Source organism: Hippoglossus hippoglossus, chromosome 15 (genome assembly GCF_009819705.1).
Source record: "Hippoglossus hippoglossus isolate fHipHip1 chromosome 15, fHipHip1.pri, whole genome shotgun sequence".
Lineage (NCBI taxonomy): Eukaryota > Metazoa > Chordata > Actinopteri > Pleuronectiformes > Pleuronectidae > Hippoglossus > Hippoglossus hippoglossus.
Window position 1 is genome coordinate 9,456,527 of NC_047165.1, and position 21,031 is coordinate 9,477,557.

Genomic DNA, 21,031 nt, shown 5'->3' on the forward strand with positions numbered 1-21,031 from the left:
GCATCTTAAATTTTAATGCTCTTATCTTTGTGAGGGAGGAAGAGAACAAATTTTGAAAAAAATATATGCAGCCAGGAAACGGTTTGACGAAACAGACCCCAGGGTTGTGGGATTTAGAAAAAATTGGTGATAATAGTGTAATTTAATTTAAGACGTTTTGGTCATGAAATGTTAATGCTATGTGTAAGAGCTGAAACAACGTACTTATCACATGATGAACGGACTAATCTGTGAACTCTAGGGAATACTTTACTCCCTCATAGATCTCATAGCGGTGCAGAGCAATAAAACATGCAAATAAACGGAGCCAAAGTGCTTCTGTATATTCAAGCCTCTTTTTTATGTTCTAATTCAAGCCTGTAAGCATATTGTACAGTGAGAGGGGCTGAACTGAGCACATTTACAGGCAGGTGGCACTAAAATTAAATTTCCACACCAAGTGCTGAGTAAAAAAACAAGCATTCTGTGTCTGAGAAACCCAGACAGTCTTGCATAAAACACTACCAACTGTGCAAATAAATAAACAAGTAATTAAGTATTTAGAAATAAACAGAAAAACAGGCATGGAGAATGTATAAATAAAAATAATGAGAGCATGGAAACAGAGTAAAGAGTCAGAGCACTGTGGACTGAGAGGAAAAGTTTTCACTGAGATCAGAAGGACTGTTCAAGTTCAGCTGGCTGCTCCGCTGAGCCTCCGCAGCCACGCTCGGTTGACTCGTTCCATCTTCAGTGCAGTTCACGCTCGTCGCCGGGTTGATTTGGACCGCAGAGCTGGAGCTGGTTGTCTTTGGCGTGCTCTGCTCGTGGCGCGGATCAGAGCTCTGCAGTTTGTTAGCACCATCTGATTCCTCAGTCACTGGTGGTTTCTTGGTAAACTTGGGCACCTTGCAGTTTTTGTCCACTTGGCTGTACAGGTTGGCAATAGACCTCTCTATCTCGGCCAGATTCTGGATGTTTTTCAGGATCCCCTTGAGCTCCCTCTTCGTCCCGATGTCCGCTTGCGCTGGGTCCAGAGGACGGGGGTGTTTACGCTCCGAGACGGGACGAAGCGTGGACACGGGCGGCAAAGAGGTGGGAACAAACTGCACGACTGGGCGTGAATGAACGCTGGCAGGTGAGGAAGGGGAAGGGAGAGGTGGCGGAGGTGGGGGAGCACGTGGTTTATGGTGAGGAGGAGGAGGGGGTGGAGGGGGTGGAGGGGATGGAGGGGAATACCGAGGTTCAGGAAGGAAAGAGACTGAAGGTGGAGATGGAGGTGGACTAGAGGGAGGAGATGTTGGCGGGGACGGCGGCTGTGGCCGTCGTGGAGGAAGCGGCGGAGGGATATCTGGCGGGTCGGGTATGAGCTCCACCGTGATCTGACACGGCTGCACCGTCATGTAGCTGGAGATGCTGGAGATGCTGGAGCTGGACTCCCTGAGGACGGGTGGAGTCGGCCTCTGGCTTGCCAGGGGCCACTGCTCCTCTCCCTGAGAAATAATAATGCTGGGGGGCACATCTCGACCTCCTGATGTGGGGCTGTAGGGGTAATCCATGATAGAGAACAGAGTGTCTGAGGTCAGCTCCAGGATCTCATCGCTGTCTCTGTCCCTGACAAGAACGGAAGAGAAGGAGCCCAGGGACTCTCTGCTTTGCCTGAGGGGTTGTTCCAGGAGGGTCGGTTGCTCAAACTGCCTGGCCTGCTCACGCACCGACATCTTGGTCTCTGTGCTGCCACTGATGTCAAGTGCGTCTGAACTCTCTGTCCCCCGCCCGCCGTTCATGGCTGCTCGGAGTATCTGCAGCTCCCAGGTAGTCGGGTCCATAAGCGCTTGTCTCCTTGGTGCTTCATAACTGTGCAGCCCTCCATGAATGCGAGCAGGCATTGTCCAGTTGCACCCCAGCGCTGCTGAGTGGGAAGGAGAAAAGGAGAACCGCCTTTCCGCATGGGGACTGCCTATGGGACTGTTGTCATAGACTGGGTTGTGGGTGGTTAGTGGGTTGCGGTCAGAGTAGAAGGTCACGTTGCTCTCGGACTTGGGTAAGTTGACATGCAATTCTCCGTTGCTGCGGGCTGCAAGGGAGCGACAGGCAAAGGTGCTAAAAATCCTCTGGTGGTCGGCCTCCTTAACGACAGACTTTTTAGCCCTGTCACAGTGAGAGGTGGAGGTGGAAAGGAAAAGAAAAGACTTGAAAAAGGTGAAGATTGATGGTTTAAGGGGGCGAGCGAAGCAAAGGAAAAAAGGGAAAAGGCAAAAGCAACATTTGTTCCTGCATCTTAACCGATTATGACTCTTGGTGCTGTGACTTATTCTGATCTTCAGACATAAATCCAATCAAACATTTGAATAATTGACTTAAATAGTTCAATATTCGGTTTTAGATTATTCTAAAGAATAATAATGTGATTAAATTATTATGCCCAGAAATATGTCGAAATATGACCTAAAGACACAGAATAATACAAACAACTGGACACATGAGTGCAATCAGTCACAACACTAAGAGAAGTGAAGGTTAGGACAACAGGACACATGAGGAGACAATTGTCTATTTGCAAGGTGGAGAGGTGACAGCTGCAGCGATGGCTACTAAAAGCTGCTTTCAGACATGCACTGAACTCTGGGTAATCTCCTAAAACTATCCAGAGGGGCTGTATGTGAGAAAGCAAATATCAGTTGCCGCGGACAATATACAGGGTTTTTCCTGCCAGCCCCCCCCCCCCCCCCGTAAAGACTGGATAATGAGTGAGCCGGATAAATACAGCAGGATAAAGTCTGGAGGAATCTCAACGAGCGAGTGGGCGAGTTGATGAAGTTTCTAACATCCGACGAATGCAAAAATTAGAAAACAAAAAGAATGCAAATGTCTCAGGAATAAAAAGAGGTAGCGTACACGAAGAGGACGCAGATGAAGATGTCAAGTTGGAAAAAAGACGAGATTCAAGAGCTTTGGCCAAGAGGGGCTGCTGTAAACAAAAACATGCAAATTCTGCAGCAGAATTTATGCATCACGTCCTGGCTCCTGCTTTCTTTACTCAGGCAGCACCTCTCGACTGAACACTCTGGAGAATTTCCTGTTGTTGTGAACGTGTCTCAAACAATCCCCTGCTGCGCTCTTCGTATGTTAAAGGCAAAGTCCGTACAATGCCCTGACTCAATTGTGCGGCTACAGAGTTCATGTCTGAAAATGACTATAGTGAGTTACCTCTACAGACAGGGAACCTTGCTTTTCCTAACTACACGGAAGTTTTACCACTGAGGTTAGAAAATAAACTTTCCAAGGTCATTTAACAAAACACGCATTACAAATTCAAATCTATTTTAAACGGACGGGTCAAAGACAAATGTTACTAAAACATACTAAAACCATATCTATCTACAGGAAGTGCATATGCTCAGCAAAAGCTATAAGCAAGAGGTGGAAACAAAGTAGCGCCATATTTACAAATGCTATTGGTCCTATTCATAGACCTCCTATGTGTTGGGCTTACTTACTGCAGTCTGAATCCAGAGAGACAGGGGGGTAGAGGTGATGCAGAAGAACCAAACACAGACAGATGGTAAATGACTACAGCAGAAATGTCAGAGGTGTTAATGTAAAATGAAGACAGGGAGGAGGTGTGAGCGCAAAGGTACATCATGTTTCTGAGGGGAAATGTACGGTGCTGATTTATTTGCACGCCCGCACATCCAGTCCCTGCACACAAAAGTGTTTATTACACACAAGTTTCACACTGCTCCAAAGTGTTTTAATGGGATTGTTTATAGGAGAAACTCCACTTATTCTGAGCACAGGCTGGAAAATAACCCCTAAATAAACGATGCTTGGCTCAGAAACAATCCCCCTGAGAGTCTTTTCAGCCGCTACAGAGTCAAAAGCCTGCGTTTGTTGTTGAGAGTTGGTCAACATCTGTGCCCCGTCTCCAGCTCTTTTACAGCTCGCCATTAAATTTCAATTTTCTTCTCTCTTCTAACAGCAGTTGGGATGTTAGCAGCAGTATTTCTAACGAATTTACCCGAGGCAGCGGGGCAGCAGTTCCAATTCAACCTCATTTAATCCTCCAGCAATAACATTTCATTGCGTGTTCAGAGTGGTATTTAACACGAAAGGTGAAAAACGATCACGCTGATATTCACTGTAGGTATTAACAAAAGGAACCTTTAAAGTAATCTCAACCAAATTCAATTATTAAGCACAAGCGAGATTGTGTATTTCTGTCTAAACTAGAGTGAGTGGTATTTTAATAACTCAGACACACCTTGAGAGAGGGTCTTGTAAAAAGGATGCAAACACAGTCAAATCACAAACACGTACAGAAGTCACAGTCTAATCACCAGCTGTGCTGCGGCGCACTGTGGTCTGCAGAGAGGGGATCATGGTCTGAAAGCCAATGAGCAGAGGGATCCATTGATGCAGCGACTGTCGCGTCTAAAGCAGCAGGTAGACTGATCGAAATTCAAATTCACAGAAAGAGGAACCTGCTGAGCACAATACAGCAGCGGCCTATGATGGGAGGAGGTGGGATGGGCGATAGATAATAAAGGGCCAGGGTTTACTCACATGCTGTTGTCGCCCAGCTCTTCATAGAGGTTGGCGCTGGGAGCAGCCGCAGGAGGTGCTTTCCCTCCCGGTGGTAAGGCCATCTGAATCCGGGCGGTTTTGGCACATTCTGCCTGTCGCCTGTGCAAAGTGTTAACATGTACAGTCACAGATATATACGTGTTTCTGATGTAAGTATTAACGCCATGTTGAAGGAAAAGTATCTGAGATTTTGAGGCTAAAGTCATAATATCATCAGATTATTACCAGAATAAAGTAATAATAATATTATGAGACAGACACTACAACAACAGCCTGGATCAACACACTGTTTCTTACACAATCTTTTCAAAGCCCGGATAATTATGATATTATGCTGCTGATGAGTCACATACTTACATTTATTATTTTTAAAACTTATACTAAACCATAACAAGATTCTCCACATTCTTCATTTTAAAGCAATCAACAGATTGATCTTGTTAGCACAATGACATGCAGCCTAAAATTATGAGTTTATTCTTATAATATTATGACTTTTTTCTCATTAAATAAAGACCTCATTCTCAGTAAATTACTACTTTATTCTTATTAAATTAAGAATTCTTGTAAATGGAAAGTTTGCTTTTAATAAGCCAACTTTATTTTTGTAAATCGATGACCTTTTTGGTCATAAAATTATGCCTTTGTTCTCATAAAATTGCAATTTTATTCTCGTAATATTAAAAACTCCATTTAACTCCATTAAAAAATAAATGTCAAAACACCAGCCTCTGTTTCATTGCATACAGTTTGGAGTTAACTCCTTCTGTCTGGAACAGTGTGATTAAAAAAGTGAGCAGATGTCAGACACATCACTTATTCATGCGACGTGAAATAATGCATGTGTTTTCACAAGGCACAAATAAAAGAGGCACGTGCAGTAACTGGTAGTAAAACTGAAGATGCTGTTATGTTCAGTCATGTGTGAGGAGATGTTGGGGATAGGAAGAGAACGGTTGCTGCAGTGGGATGAGGTGTGTGTATGAGGATATGAGATTCTGATCAGCACTAACACGACCGGGATAACTGAGAAGCATCACACACTTATACGACATGAAGTGAAACATGAAGAGGAATTAGTACTTACTCTTTGAACCTGGTTTTGATGTAGCAGAGAGGAGACAGGAAAAGAGAAAGAATTAAAAAAAAAAACATGTTAGATTATATAATATTATGATTTTAACACTAGAATTTTGTCAATATTGGCCACTCTTTTTAAAAATCTTTGTATTTCTATCCGTTTAAACACTAAACTGCAGAAGCAGGAGAGAAACTTTAGACGTTCTCACCAATTTCTATGCAAAGTAGGAAGCACTCAAGCCTCCAGCAGTGACTGTGGGGCTACATGCAAAAACAGCCACTGCTTCTTTCTTAAGTGAATCCTCCACACTTCATATCACCATTACTTATTCCCAACAGAAATTCAATTATTCCACATGAATAAACAGATTCACATTTTAAAATAAAAAAACCTCATCCCTGAATTTAGGCAACAGTGAATTACGTTGACAAGCAGACATGAGACAATGATTTTCTAAATCATTTAATTTTACCAAAGCAATGTCACCACCAACAAAGCGCCATCTGCTACGACAGTTTGTGTGTTAGGCTAATGTCACCATCAACAGCTTTCTGCTGTGTTTGGTCTGTGCATTTGCATAAGGACAACCACTCCGCCCATCTGCCGTCAATAAACATTTCCCAAACATCACCGTTTACGGAACGCTGGCAGCATACAGACGATTAGCGGGGATAAGAACCGGGCTCCTGCCAACTAAGAGTTCAATAGCCTCGCTAACGTGAACGATGCTTCAGACAAAGAGCATCATATTTCATTTTTGCACAGTGTGTGTGATGCGTTAATGAGTGAGATGGAGCTAGAGACGGAGAGAGGCAGAGAGAGAGAGGCAGAGAGAGAGAGAGAGAGAGAGAGAGAGAGAGAGAGAGAGAGAGAGAGCGCTGTTTACTGCGTCTGTCAGCCCGAGACGATTGAGTAGTGTGAAGATGAACTGTGACAGTCACAACTGGCTGTAGATATTTGTCACAAATAAGTGTTAATTAATCTGCTTTCAGAGAGCATGAGAAGGGAGATAAGCCCAGCAGAGTCAGCACGTCTGATATGAGAGAGAGAGAGAGAGAGAGAGAGAGAGAGAGAGAGAGAGAGCAAACAAGCGTGACGCGCTCTTGCCTTATCTCAAATATGTGAAATAGACAAAGCCATTTGTGTTTTTTCATTCAAAGGATGAATATCAGATTTTTGTCAGGAGGAGAAGTTTTACAAGTACAACACGATATCTGTCATGGTAATGGTCTACCTAATCAAAATATATTTCCCTCTTCACACCCTGACAACCAGTTAAAGAGGATTAATCGATTACAGAGGCCTCTGATTATCTCAGAGGCGAGAGTATACTCACTGTTTGTAGGTGACCATGACGATGAGGATGGCGGGGATGCAGCAGAGGATGATGATGATGGCCAGAGCCAGGAGCGCTCCCTCCGTGTATCCCACGGCCTGAGCCGCCTTCTTCACACTGGCCACGATGTCCGGAGAGCGGATCTCCAGGATGCGGCCGCCCTCGCCGAGGTGCGGCTGGAACTCCTTGTTGATGTCCAGCACGTTGCCGTCGAGAAATCTGTGATTTATTAGAAATAATGAGCGCAGGAGAATAATTGGTTTTCAAGCAGAACAGAGCCACTGAGTTTGTAATTTATCTTAATCTAGTGAACTTCTGAATATCATGTTTATTTGAAAGCCTCTATAATCAATATTGCTTTATAGTAACGATATATAAAATGACAACTTGAAAACTTTGCAGTGAGTTTCTGCTCATAGTTTATCCATCTAGTCTGCAACTTTACTAGTCTGTACTTCTGGTACACCGCTCTCTCGCTTGTTTTCAGACATGAACACTTTGCCTTTCACATATCAAGAAGGCAGCAGCCGGATCAGACGTGTTCACATTAACAGGAAATTATCTGGAACATTCAGGTGAGCGCTGGGTAAGACGTGCCGGAGGGAGGACATAATGGAGAGGCTTTAAATTAAGCTGCAGAAATCACATGTTTTTGCACGTCAACACCTTTTTTAGTTTTGCATGTCGTGTGTTAGAAATATCATCAACACACCCACTCACTGGCTGTGAAGCTGTATTCACTCAGACATTTTCTATATTTCTTTTTACCACGGGTCTGCCAGGTAAAGTTATGGAAAATGTCTCGGGCCTGTCTGAAAGTAGCTGTCGTGTCATTTTTATGACAGCAGGCAGCTGCTGTTAGTGAAAAAGCTCTAAAAAGTCACTGTGCACTACCTGCTTAACACCGACTGGTCAGTGACACAGTTAGCGACAAGCTGCTGAACACATTTGCTTAAAAACCCTCATTTGCTGAAAAAGAATTATTTGAAGGTCAATGACATCTGGTAATTTTACCATCACATTTCGAGAGCTGGAACAAGAGACTGGGGATCGGGCAAACTGGAATATATTTTTTACCTTTAACTCAAAATGATTTTGGCCACGAAAAATAAATAAAAACGTTGCGTGACCTTTCTGCCCACATGTGTTGATTCACATGTGTTTTCAATACAGAATTTGCACCACACACGTGTATATGTGCAACCGACTCACTGATGTTCCAATAACCGGTTGCTTCAAAGTGGCTTTCAAACATCCCGAGCAGACTGCCACATCCAATTACTGTCATTTTTGTTTTGCTATAGGTGAATGGCTTAATGGCGATGAAGGAGAGTCCGGCACTCAAGGTGACATGAGGACACTGCACAACACAACAATCCACTCGCCGTTTCTCTTCCTCCCTCTGTGATCTGACAGCAAAGTCACACATATATAACATGCAATTACCCCCCCCAACATTGTCAGACATGCACAGCATGCATAAAAGACCTTTCTCCTCTAATCTAAAAAGCTCTCCATATCTAAAGGAGCAGTTTGTTATTAACGAAGGAGACTCTTTTACTGTAAAATTAGCTCTGCTCTCTGAAAAGCTGCCACTTGTGATCAGGGCGATGGTCGCTATTTTTGGTTTAAAAAAAAAAAAACAGAAGCTTCTTTTAACACGCCCTGCTCATGGCTGCAGCCTCAAGCGCCCACTTAAAACAAAAAGGCTGTGGCGGTCGTCTGATGGTCAAGGACACTGATATAATAGATTCAACATATACACAAAGCACCTCTAAATGTCCTTTGAGTGGAGGATTTCCAAATGAAGGGAAACTGTCATCATCTCATTCCAAATAGAAAGAAGAGGAGGCCACAGATTTGGAGAATCAAAAGACGGAAGGGGACAACCGTTTCATATTGACTGGAAACTCTCATGCTCTAGTGGAACTGGCTTTTCAAGGTTGGCGTCTGATTGATTTGACAGAAGGGCTAAGAAACACGGGAACAAAGAAGTTCTTGTAAGCCCCTTTTCTGTCGTCAACCAGTGTTTCAACACACTTTCACAGAGAGATCCTGGACACACGGGTATTACATCTCCATCTCTACATGTCCCCAAACCAAAAAGAAATAAAATCTACAGCGGACATAATCACCAGGTTCCCGGAACAGCCTTCAAGGCACCGGCATGACGGATTGATGGACTGACTGAAATACACCCATGCCCTCACTCTCATTTTGTGCATCCCTAGCCTCACCTCGCCCTTCTCTCCCTTAAATCTGCCCCTCTACTCTGACATATGACAGATTTGGTGCACCTGCAGGATAATCAAAGTCGTATAAAGAACCTAAAGGCGTTGAGAAAGTGGAGACGCTGTGGGAGAGGAGAGATATATGCTGACTCGCTGTGCGGACAGAGGGGAAGGAGAGAGACATGCAGGGCATCAATTTCATCCAAATGGTGGACTGGACTTTTTGCAATAGAAATTCACCCACTCACTTGAAAAGCTCCTGGCGTGAAATGGCCCTGTTGGTGAGCGGGTCGATGGCGTACACCATCAGGTCCGTCTTACTGTAGTCCTCCAGCTCAAAGCCATCGCCGTGACGACGTGGCCCAATCGCTTCTACAATCACTTTGGCACCTGGAATCTGGTCCTGGACGTGGCGCTCCAGAATACTGAAACGAACACAAAACGACAAGTCAAACTCAAAAAAGTAAAGAAATCTGTCATTTCTTGATCAATACTGATTATTCTTTGAGGATCACAGGGGAAGCTGGAGCCAATCCTGGCGTCCACACTAATCCGGAGTTTGGAAACACGGATGGCCTCGTTTTAGTTTAAAAGCTCCCGGGCTGCGTTTGTAATCTGGATGGGCAGATAAGGAGATGTTTTGGAAACGGTGACACACTCCCCCACATTCGCATCTTGATTGGTTCTGACTCGATTTCCAGCGGTGAATGCAAAACTCCACTTTGGCGTTGCTTGAAAAAATAAATACTTTTCACTATAAATCTTCCTTGATCGTAGTATTTTCATTAACTAAGCAACCAATAGACAATCATCTCACACATGCTCAGTGTAGGCGAATGGTCATATGATGTACATTTTCAGCTGCGTTACCATACAGTGTAGATTGGGGATTATTACTGATGTGGAGCAAAAAATGCCTAAGAGGATAGAGATCGTTTTTGTTTTAAAACGCATTAAAGTGGATGTAGCCTTAGATTCTCCAATTAAACAAATCCCGATCTGCTTGTCTTTGGACTGTGGGAGGAAGCAGCGTACCTGCAGAAAAGACCTACGCAAACACGGGATGAACAGGCAAAACTCCACAACGAGAGATCACAGCTGAATTCTGAGAACTTCTTACTCCGCACCACCATGCCGCCTTAAATAAAGAAATATTGGCGCAAATACTGAAGTTGGTACATCATGTCTAGTCTAAAATAAACCAAAATCCAGGTTCACCTTAGTTCAAAGCATTTCTGGCAGCTCTGCGCCCACAGCCAATGTGAGAGCCACCAACCTTAAGCACTACACTCTGGCAATGTTTGTGCCATTGGGCAGCAGCTTGTTTCTCCACACTGGGCTCTTGGCAAAGTGAGACTATCATAATCCTTTTTCAGGCTGGGAGAAATCCACACCTCAAATTACAGCCAATAAAGGAAAGCCTTTGCTGTCTACCTTTGCCAAAGAGGATAAACAGTTTGAGCACTCAGGTAAAATGGCCCTGGATCATCACCAGCACTGTGAAAAATTGCAGACCTCTCAAATGACATCACTGCAAAGAGCTTAACATGACTAATGCGTGTGCTTTTTCAGCCCAGACAGCGGTGTCACTTGAGTGGGAGGGACACAGAAAGCTCTTGAAAAACAACTATTTACACCAATTTCCCTTTCAGATGAACTAATGAAGCTAAACACTGTGCCCCGAGAGCTGCCAAGAGATGTGTCATGAATCTGATCATCTCAATCTCGTCATTAATTAATTAGAAACTCACTCCCGAGGATAGACTCATTGGCTAATCCATGATCGTATCTTCTGTTGATGTCTATGTGACGTTGATTTTTATTAGTGCCTGTTTATTTTAAGTAGTTTGCAGCTGAAACAAGTTATCGTAGTGGGAAAAGCACTGCACAAAAGGATTCGATTCATTTTCCAGTGTCTTCTTATCACACAGCTTTATGTTTAATTCAAAAAACTTAAAAATGATGCCTTTAGAACGCAGGGCTTGGAGGTGGGGCTAATTCAAATGGTCATCTCCAGCATTTCAAACCGCTGGCAAAGACGTCTTGTCCTGAGAAACCCGGGGCTGAAGCAACTGTGTCAGAAGATTGTAGTGGTCCAGATTTATTTGAACCACTGGCACAGGCTGCTGTTGTCTTGGCCGCCAGGAAACTCCTCTATCTTTATACAACATTTCTCTCACGAAACTGTGTGTGAGAAACAGCCGGGGCTGCTTGAGGATGGGGGACATCTCTGAATGCTTGACGATGTGGTGGTTTAGTTTCAGAATAGCTATGGAGCTGTTTACCTCTTTCAATTAGGTGTTCCCACTCTGCTGAGACTTTTAAGACTAGACTGAAGAGCCACCTGTTCTCTAAGGCGTTTGACTGCCCTTGACTAAGTCTTGTTTACTTCTTGATTCAATGATTTGTTTTCAGCCTGTTTAGCATATTTGTATGCCGAGGGGTTTGCTCTGTGAACTCATCTTAAGCGTATAAGGGGGCTTTTACTATTATTTGATATAGTTTTTTTTAATCTCCTCTTATTCTATGTATATATCATGACATAAACTACGTCAGCGTTGCCCTGCAAGGTCCAAGAAGGTTTGAAACACTAGGTGGTGTAATGAGCCATGTTCAACCCAAAACTTCTGATTATTTTTAAATTTGTAATGTAATGTTATGTATTTCCTCAAAGCCAAAAAACACACATTTAAGTGTGCAGTATCTCTTTAGCAAAAAAATGTACTCATAGTGACATTGATAATTTGGTTTTACATTCATATTTCAGTCATGTTAAATGTTTTCTTACCGAATGAGCTCCTCTTTTTTCTCTTCCACTAAAGTGGGAGGGACAGTGGACACAACAACTTGCATGTCCAGCGCGTTGACCACAGAAACCTGAGAGAGAGCAGGAGAGAAGGAAGGAAAGGAACAAAGCACCAGGGGGTAAAGGAGACAGCAGATAATAGAGATAAAGACTGATTTAGCCATTTATTCACATGCCCTACAGTGATTTTGGTTCAACCTATTTAAATGCCTCTTTCCTCGAACCAAATGAGACCCTCTAACCGCCTGCCTGTATTGGTGCCATGCGGCAAACTTGACAAGCCCTAATTCTGACCCCGCAGTTAAGTGCACGGGCAACAGCCTCTGTGCTCTGCAGCCAAATCTCCCATGCGGCTCCTGTGAAATTAGCTTTCCCCTTGAAAATTAATGAGCACCGTGGTTAAGCACTCGCTGCTCCCTCATATCCAGGTAATGTCCCAGACCATCCTTCTGTCTTGTTAGTGGGCTTGTTAGCCGGCCACATTTCAATGAAACAAAAGAGAAAATAATAATCCTGCTCACAGTCAGGAGAGATGAGAAACGGGGACAAAGCTGAGTCTGGGAAATGATTGGTAAAAAGAAATTCACGCATAACAACATAATAAACTTATTAGTACATAAAAAATGATATAGACTTTCCTTGACTCTCATACTTAATGTGCAGCTTGTGGTTGTGTTTTATGGCTGGCATCTTTTGATCTATTGTTTTAATTTTATATTTTCTCCTTTATTTAACCATTGAAATACGACATCCTGTCTGCCAGGGAGTTATTGGCAGCAATGAAATAACAAGTTTTAAATATAAATACAAACACACAAAAAAAACATACTTAAGCACAGCAAACTGATTAAAATACAGAAAAGACATAGAAACATAGAGGAATCAATGGCAAAATGAATGATGCTAAATATAAATCGCATATTAAAGCAAATATAATTACATAATTATTCTTAAATTACTCCTACAATCCTATCTCATAAAAATATCCTTCATAAAATGCTAACAGGTTACTCCGATCTTACTGTGGAAGTCTCACACAACATACAATCAGTATTCCACTGGTGTGCAGGTGACACTAGGGACATATTGAGCAGCTGACACACACAGTCAATGCACATTTACTACACATATACATTTTATTGATCGACACAAACATACGTGACACTCACCACCACTTCGGCACTGCTGCTGAGGCCTATCCCGTAGTCGTCTGTGGCAATAACCTCAAACTTGAAATAGGACCTGCGCATATTTCGAAACATCATGGCCGACTTGATGATGCCCGTGTAGGTCTCGATGACGAAGCTGTCCTGGCCCTCCGGCGTGGGTGGGATAATCAGGCGGTACGCCATGGCGCTGTAATTCCCGGTGTCCTTGTCAGTGGCCTGTTACACACACACACACGATGCACACAAATACACAATTAGACAGAGAAATGTCTGTGTCAAGTAGAGAAAGCAATTAGAACATTTAGAGGGGTAATCAGGAGATGACTGGCACACCCACAGAACTTGGCTGGATACACAGGTGTTGCCATGGACGACTCCAGGTTACCAAGGGGTGATGTTTCTGCTTATGGTTGTGAATAAGTCCTGATTCAGGTGTAGGTGGTTTGTTTGGAGGTCATAAATGTCAGAGAGGAATGATAAATATTTGCTTGGCAAAAGTTGGAAACAGTCTGAAAGTATAAAGGACAGTTTATGTATTCATCCATTTACTTTAATAGAGAAAATACATTTTAAGAAACTCACAAAATCTAAATGCATCTCACTACAGGATAAACATGAAGAAAAGTTTGGGATAAAAAAATTCCACACGATTTTTGAGTTTTATCCCGGAAACAACGCTCAAACATGTCACCATGGAAACACAGAAACACATTGAAATTTGTTGAAACGCAAAATATCAAAAGGCTCAACTTCACTACCTCATTAGCGTTTGTGTGGTTTCCTGAAAACTCAGAAAGGTTTGAAATGATGACAGACAAGGAGATGGACAGACTGACGGATGGATGCACTGACGGACATCCTCCCTCTGCATTTCATAGCGGGGGAATAAAAGGGGACATTGTTTATTCAGACCACTGTAGAAATAAAAAGTCCCTAAAGATTTAACCTGAGCCAGCATCAACCATCCACCATCCGCTGCTTGAGCTCTTGACCGTGATGGTGCCTGTTTGGCTCCGAGCATATTGCACTAGTGGCAACTCCCCAATCATTGATATCACAGGACACATTTTGCCTTTGACTGCTGATGGGACACCCTGCTGTGACATCAGCGAATAGTGCCGACAGCGCAATATACTTGAAAGAGTAAACAGAAAACCCAGCAGATGGGGTTATCTTCCATGTGCGATTCAGTGTTGATTTGCCCCGTACATTCCCCTTTGATGCATCAATCCTTATGTTACTTAATTATTCTGCAGACACGTAACAAATCAAAATAATTCAATTTATTAAATTTTCTCATTGACACAGACCATCACAGCTGTCTGGTTTTAGGTTGGAGCAGATTTCCCTTTTACCTTCCTTGCTTTGTTTGCATGGTGCTACGTTATGCTTTATTAGCACCCTTGGAGGTCTACCATTATAATGTTAACCATATAGCCAAACCATTATAACAACTTAAACTGCCTGAAGTGGTGAACACTGACAGTTCTGCACATTTTCACCACAGCAAACTAAAACAAGATGTGAAAGATTGAAGTTTTTAATTTTCGTCCTCCTACTGGCCGGGATATTTGCTCATTTCCCCCCCCATGCAGGTGTCCTCTTAAAAGGAGCTGACAGGAGAGAAGAGAGCTGCAGCTGGAGGCTCATAAATTATGTGAAAGGATTCGTTTCATGCTGCTGCAGCTTTACCTATAGTAACGCACTGTAGGGCGAAAAGAAAAGGCAAGACTTCCTGACATTAAAGTTGACTTTTTCAGTTTCTTTAAACCTGCAAAAACTGCTCTACTCTCAATTTGGGGGTAGTGGAAGTGAGTTGTGAACAAGCTGACATCATCTTTTAGTGGTTGTGGAAAACTCACTTTTTTGCACCACCAGCAGTTATAACGCAACATTATTATTCATTTGGAGTCATGTTTCTGGCCACATTGATACTACAATGGTCCACGTTCAATCTCTTTTAGCTCAGTTTTGGGTCTCTACCAACTCCCATGGGAAATATCTGGATCTTTTTAGCTGATAAATGCTCAATGACGTTTACAAGCTTGATGCTAACTGTGACTGTCCGACAGTTTGTGCTGAACTTGGAACCATAACTGAAAAGTTGAGGGTCAGACAGTTCAACAATGTGCTAAGTCAAGAGGAGCTGCAGGTTTAGGTGAAAATTCTCTGTTCATATGAGCGATGCCTTTCATAGTAGACGCCGTCAGACTCTGATACTTTGTTACTGTAAAACCATTAATTATAGCTGGATGGTGGTACGGAGGTGGAGTGGTTAGCGCCGTCTCCTCACATCAAGACGATCGTGGGTTCGAACCTGCCGGCCGGTATGTTCTCCCCGTGCCTGAGTGAAACGTCTGTGGGTACTCCAGCATCTGCCGACAGTACAAAGACATGCAGGTTGGGTTGATGTGTGTTAATGTGTTGTGTGAATGGCTCCTTGTCTCTGTATGTGATAGACCGGCTGACGACCTGTCAAGGGTGTTCACTGGGATTGGCTCCAGGCAAGCTAATGAATGTTTTCAGTTTGAAAACCTATTAAATTCTAGAAATGACTTTTTGATTTTTTTGGGTGATATTTAGAGAAGAAAATGACAGGGGTAAAAAAAAAAGAAGAAAGAACCTCTAACCCTGAGAAACGACGTATAATTTATGAGGATCATAACTTCCATGAAGCTTGTTAGATCACTTTATGTCACAGCAGGGAAAACCTACTTCCCCCCCCCCCTCCCATCGACCTCTGAGGCACAAGTGGTGACTGGCCACTGCGCTCACACACCGGCATCAATTTTCAGAGTGCTCGTCTGTGGCGACTGACACTGATAAATAGGAGCAATCTCTCTTTTTTTCCCTCCAGCTATTGGCAGAGGAGCGGGAGGTGGGGGGGCATGTTACCAATGAAAGGGCAGCATAAATCAACACAGTGAGGGCGAGATATCCTCAATGGGTAAAGACAGTGTATATAACAGCATCATACAGCTGTAACAGCCATGGACACAGGGGAGAGAACTCACTGAGGGAGGTTTGTTCACAACCTGCTGCAAGACAGCGAATAAAAATGTATTGATCCTGATGAATGAAAATCCTCCACATCATTTAAATATTTTTGGTCATGATGTAACCCTCTGTTCCTGGTGTTATGGTGTAAAGTTACGATGATGGAGAATATTGTAACTTTTTGTTTTATCCAATAGGACATTTAGGTGAAAATGTGTCATAAATTCCTAAAAAGCTATTTTGTAATGTCCTTGACTTTCGACCTTCAAAAATCAGCTCATCCTCGAGTCCAACTGAGCATTTGTGCCAAATTTTAAGAAAGCCCTTTAAGTCTTGTTGTGACAATGAGACAGAAGGACGGTTGTTGCAAAAACATAACGTCTCTGCTCACAGCAAAAAAAACAAAACATCTTTGAAAGCTTAAGCCATCTCCTTGATGTTTAGAAAGCTTTTCCCCATCTTTGAAATAGGAGGGCAGGTGGTGAAGGAGGAAGTCAAGAGTGGCCATCATCTCGCTGCCCATGAATCTTATTACTTACTTCTTATAAAACAGGGTCGAGTAAGTGTCGCGTGTTGCAGAGTGTAATCGTGTAATCAACCTTTCCTGCGACACACCAGAGTTTTACCTTGACATTGAAAGATTTTTCAATTAACTTTTTCACACCATTGAAATGAGACGTTGGGAGTAAATAACTCAATTAAATTAAATTTCCTTTGCGTCAAATTACAAGATACATTCTTTCAAGGCACTTGTATGGTCCAGAGCTTATAATGAAGGAACCCAATGAGCAGGCACTTGGCGACAGTGGAGAGAAAAAAAAAACTCCAACAGAACCAGACTCAGCGGCCATCTGCCTTAACTGGGTGGCTTGAAAGGAGAGAAATAGGGAAGTGAGGAGTAAAAGGGGAAGTGGAGAGAGGGAAGAAGAAGGAGCAGAAAGTAGGGGAAACGGGGGAAGTGAGAGAGAGAGAGAGAGAGAGAGAGAGACCTGGAACAGTTGTGTAACAGATATATTTAAACACTGTAGTAAATGTCTATGAGTGACTATTTGTGGTTTTATCATACATCAAAAGTGTCTGAATTCGTCAAATGTTGACGATATTTCAAACGATTATCTCAGGAGAAGGGGATGCGCAGCTTCATTACTAATTAAGTCCAACGCTTCACACTAGCCGTACTCCAAAGAAGCTTTGGCCTCTGGGAAAATTTAAGATAGCACTTGACCCATAATTCCACACTTTGATGTTGATTCCATGTTGAGGGAAAGACGGGAAAAAAGTCAACATGGGATGGTTGGTTGGTTGAAGCCACTGAACAGTGTTCAAGAAATTTACACTGTTACTGTGCGTCATTTGAGCCTATATGCAAAAATGTTCTTTAGAGGAATTGGGTGTTGTGCATGATTGATCAGCCATTATTTTGTATCTATCTCCATCATTCATGATTCCAGAAGATTCCAGTAACGGCCATTAAAAACTAAAGGAGCCCAAGTTTTCTGTTGCTGCCCCCATGAAGCTCTGGAACCGTCTCCCTTTCTGATCTAAGCTTTTAATCTTCATGAAAATTCAGCTTTCATCTGTCATTTGATTCTGTTAATGCTTATTAATACTTTTATACTTTTTATTCATGCTTATGTTGCTCGTCTTTGCTTTGATTTTAAAGCACTTTGGCTAATATCCAGTTGTTTTAAATGTGCTATATAAATAAATCTGACTTGACCTTAGCATAAAAATATGATTATTTGATTTTTTTAGTGGTGATTGGTGCTGTATCTTCTTTGTCTGTATCTCTTTACCTACTGTACACGTATCGCTCTTTTATGCTTAAACTCAGGTTTGAAATTGTCAAACCCAATAAAGCATGATTCACGTTGCTGTACAAAGCCCTTGAGGAGAAGTTGTCTTCGTCCTAAAAGAGCTTTTATAAGTTATAACAAAGATTAAGGCTTAGCTCCTTTCCTGCGGTAAAAACCAACGCCAGAGTTTTATTTCAAACCATCAATAAAGTGAACATAATCCCCGGCTTTCCCCAGGTGTTCTTATCTTTTTACTTTCAGACGGCAACACATTTCTGGCCTATTTTGGTAATGATGGGGGAAATATGATCAGCCTCCTCCTTTTCATCATCTGATGATTTTGGTTTATTTTCAGATGTGCCTGAAGGTCAGAAACACTTTTTCTGCATCTTCCTCCACGACCTTTGTACTTGCCCACAGGATATTACACCTACTTCTTTCATTAAACACGCTCCAGAGACCGAAGGGCCTGTGTCCAGCGCCTGTTATACTGTAAATAGCCATTAACTATTAATCTATTTGTGTTTCCACTTGGGCAGTTTTCCTCTTTCTAATGATAAGCAGCTGAAAATCAGGTTGGAGCTATAGGGTAACTGTCCTAAAAGGCGGATTATATCTATTAGGGATTAGATAGCAATCAATTCCCCCCAGCAAAACTGCAACACAATGGGAGTTCTGCTTATTGGCATTGACACAGTAGTATCACATCAAAGATGCAGCTTAGTCTTGGTTAGTCTACACCCAGTTGTGCTCCGGGGAATTAATGTGAAAAACACACCTCGATCGACCTGTCACATTATTGGTTTTTCCATCTATAAGATAATATGCTGTGATCTCTGGCCGAGCCGGCATTACCACGGTGGAAAAGTCAAACTGGATGGGAAACAAACACAGTCTGGATTTGGTTATAAATCATGGAACTTGCAATCGATGATGACTTAAAGTGTAACTATGCAAATTACAAACAAAAAAATAGAATTTTTGCCAGAAAACATGAAGAAATAATATTTAAATCTCTAAACCTCTATAGATTTAGCCTCACTAGATAGGCAATGTTCACAGTTCCCCTTTTTCCACCCTGAGTAGTCTCTTTTGGTTTTTCTTTCAGGCTGCACACAGAACCAACAACTCTCAGTAAAGGCAGTCTGCTTGTTCAGCTCGCTCGTTTGAGCATATGGTAATTATAATACATCTGAACTTTCGAGGGAGGATGGAACAAGGAAACTGGTGTTCAGAGGCGTCGGTAACAAAATGTACCTGAAAAAAATATGACAGCGACAAGAATAGGACTTTAAAGAGTGAGTGTGAGATGATCCCCCCCCCACCTGCAGAGGAAATGGCGCCATGTAATGATGTCATTTTTTATATTTAGTTGGTTTTATATCTCCATTGGATATGGAGATATAAAACCAACTAAATATAAAAATTGTTAAAAGCATTATTCAAAGTAGAGCTTACAGGTGACTATTCAGCAGGGCCCCGTTCACAAACTCTAACACCCACCTACCTACGCAAAGACAGAAGCACAGGGTGGTACTGCGAGCGAACGAGTGAAGCCTCTTTAGCAGAGCGGGCTGATAATCAGACAGGATGTCCAGCCATGCTTCTGTGAACATACTGGAATTACACCGACCAGATCTCTCTGATCCCACCTGCTCGGGAACAAGGCCGACAGTGGGCAGAGCGAAATTGAGGAAGAGATGTAGCGAGTGATAGGGGGAGGAGATGAAATCGTGCCGCAGAGAGCACATCGGATGAATTCTCCCACCATGGCTGCAGGGTGAGCGTTGAAGAGGTGGAGGCAGAATCAGGCCCTTTAGTTTCAGCCTGTTTCCATGCATGCTGATACATAAGCCGGTAACTGATGTTTTCTTACCACTATCTTGAGCACGGAGCTGAAGATCTTGGTGTCCTCCGTCACGCCGCCTATGTAGAGCTTCCTGGTGAAGACGGGAGGGTGGTCGTTCTCGTCAAGCACCTCAATAAACACCTTGGCTGTGTTCGCTGCAAAAAGCAGATATTGCAAAGGATGTGAATAAGTCTCTGTCACAATACAGATCTACAGCACGTAGCTATCATAGTGGTAAAACCTGCATAAAGAACATACAGCACTCAACTCCACTCTCTCTACTTCAATGTACCTATCCAAGCATCTGATAAGGGGATATTGCAGAAGTGCTGCACCCTGTCAAAATAAGAATTGGGACACACAGGCCCGGAAAGATGAGAACATCACGGTCACTAACTGTTAAATAAACACGTCTCTGAAGTCGTCTGTACTGGCGCTGATCAAATGCTGCACAATTTAGCCTCAAAATTGTCTTGTCGATATAAATTTTTCATGGTCATCAACTCGTCCACAACTTCAAAAGAGAGCCGGAAATGATTTCCCAGACGCTAGTCATCACCGAAAAACATCTCAGTCTGTCAACAAGATGCTGGCCATCACCAATTTTAAATAAACTTCCCTCTCATCCGAGGGCAGGCGTTCTGAACAATTCTGAAAGTTTGACATATTTCGAAAGTGAGGAGTAAGATTCACTGAACTTTTTCAAAAAATCACTGCAAATACAAATGCTTCTCGCTTGGTTTGATTATGACCGAGGGTAGCTGAGGAATCTGTTTAAGAAAATCCCTCTTCATTTTCAGCGATATATCCCTCAACTCTTAAACCAACACGACAGCGTGAAACAGCGTGAGAAGGCACTTCGGTGAACTCTGCGTTAATCAATCAGGAGGTTAATTTTGTTTTGATTACAACAAATATTGTGATTCAAGAAAAACTCAAGTGTCTGAAGTGCTAATGACTTCCCCCTTCCCCTGATAAGTAGAAAACAACCGAGCCAATTTGTATTCTGTTTACCAACCAATTAGTGATAACATTCACAGTGATATGAGCAAAATATTGCTCCATGAATTAATGAAAGTGACAATAAATACTTGGCTTCCGAGTCGTTATTTGTGAGTGAAGACTATCTCGCATTGTTGGTGTTTTTTTTTTGTTGAAAAGTTGGTTTTCTCCACTACTCGCTGCACGACAGCAGCATCA

At 42.7% G+C, this 21,031-nt stretch overlaps 1 protein-coding gene across 6 annotated transcripts in view; it reads right to left on the reverse strand.

Annotated features, from left to right (window-relative positions):
• The window catches only part of pcdh15a (protocadherin-related 15a), a 196,498-nt gene that overhangs the window by 10,278 nt on the left and 165,189 nt on the right, over positions 1-21,031 (reverse strand). For all 6 annotated transcript variants that reach the window (XM_034608853.1, XM_034608851.1, XM_034608852.1 and 3 more), the window contains 7 exons: positions 19,859-19,986; positions 13,190-13,405; positions 12,003-12,091; positions 9,463-9,639; positions 6,984-7,202; positions 5,654-5,662; positions 4,546-4,665 (listed from right to left, as the gene is read on the reverse strand). In XM_034608853.1, the coding sequence (XP_034464744.1) occupies positions 4,546-4,665; positions 5,654-5,662; positions 6,984-7,202; positions 9,463-9,639; positions 12,003-12,091; positions 13,190-13,405; positions 19,859-19,986 (958 nt within the window). The remainder of the gene's footprint in view (positions 1-4,545; positions 4,666-5,653; positions 5,663-6,983; positions 7,203-9,462; positions 9,640-12,002; positions 12,092-13,189; positions 13,406-19,858; positions 19,987-21,031) is intronic.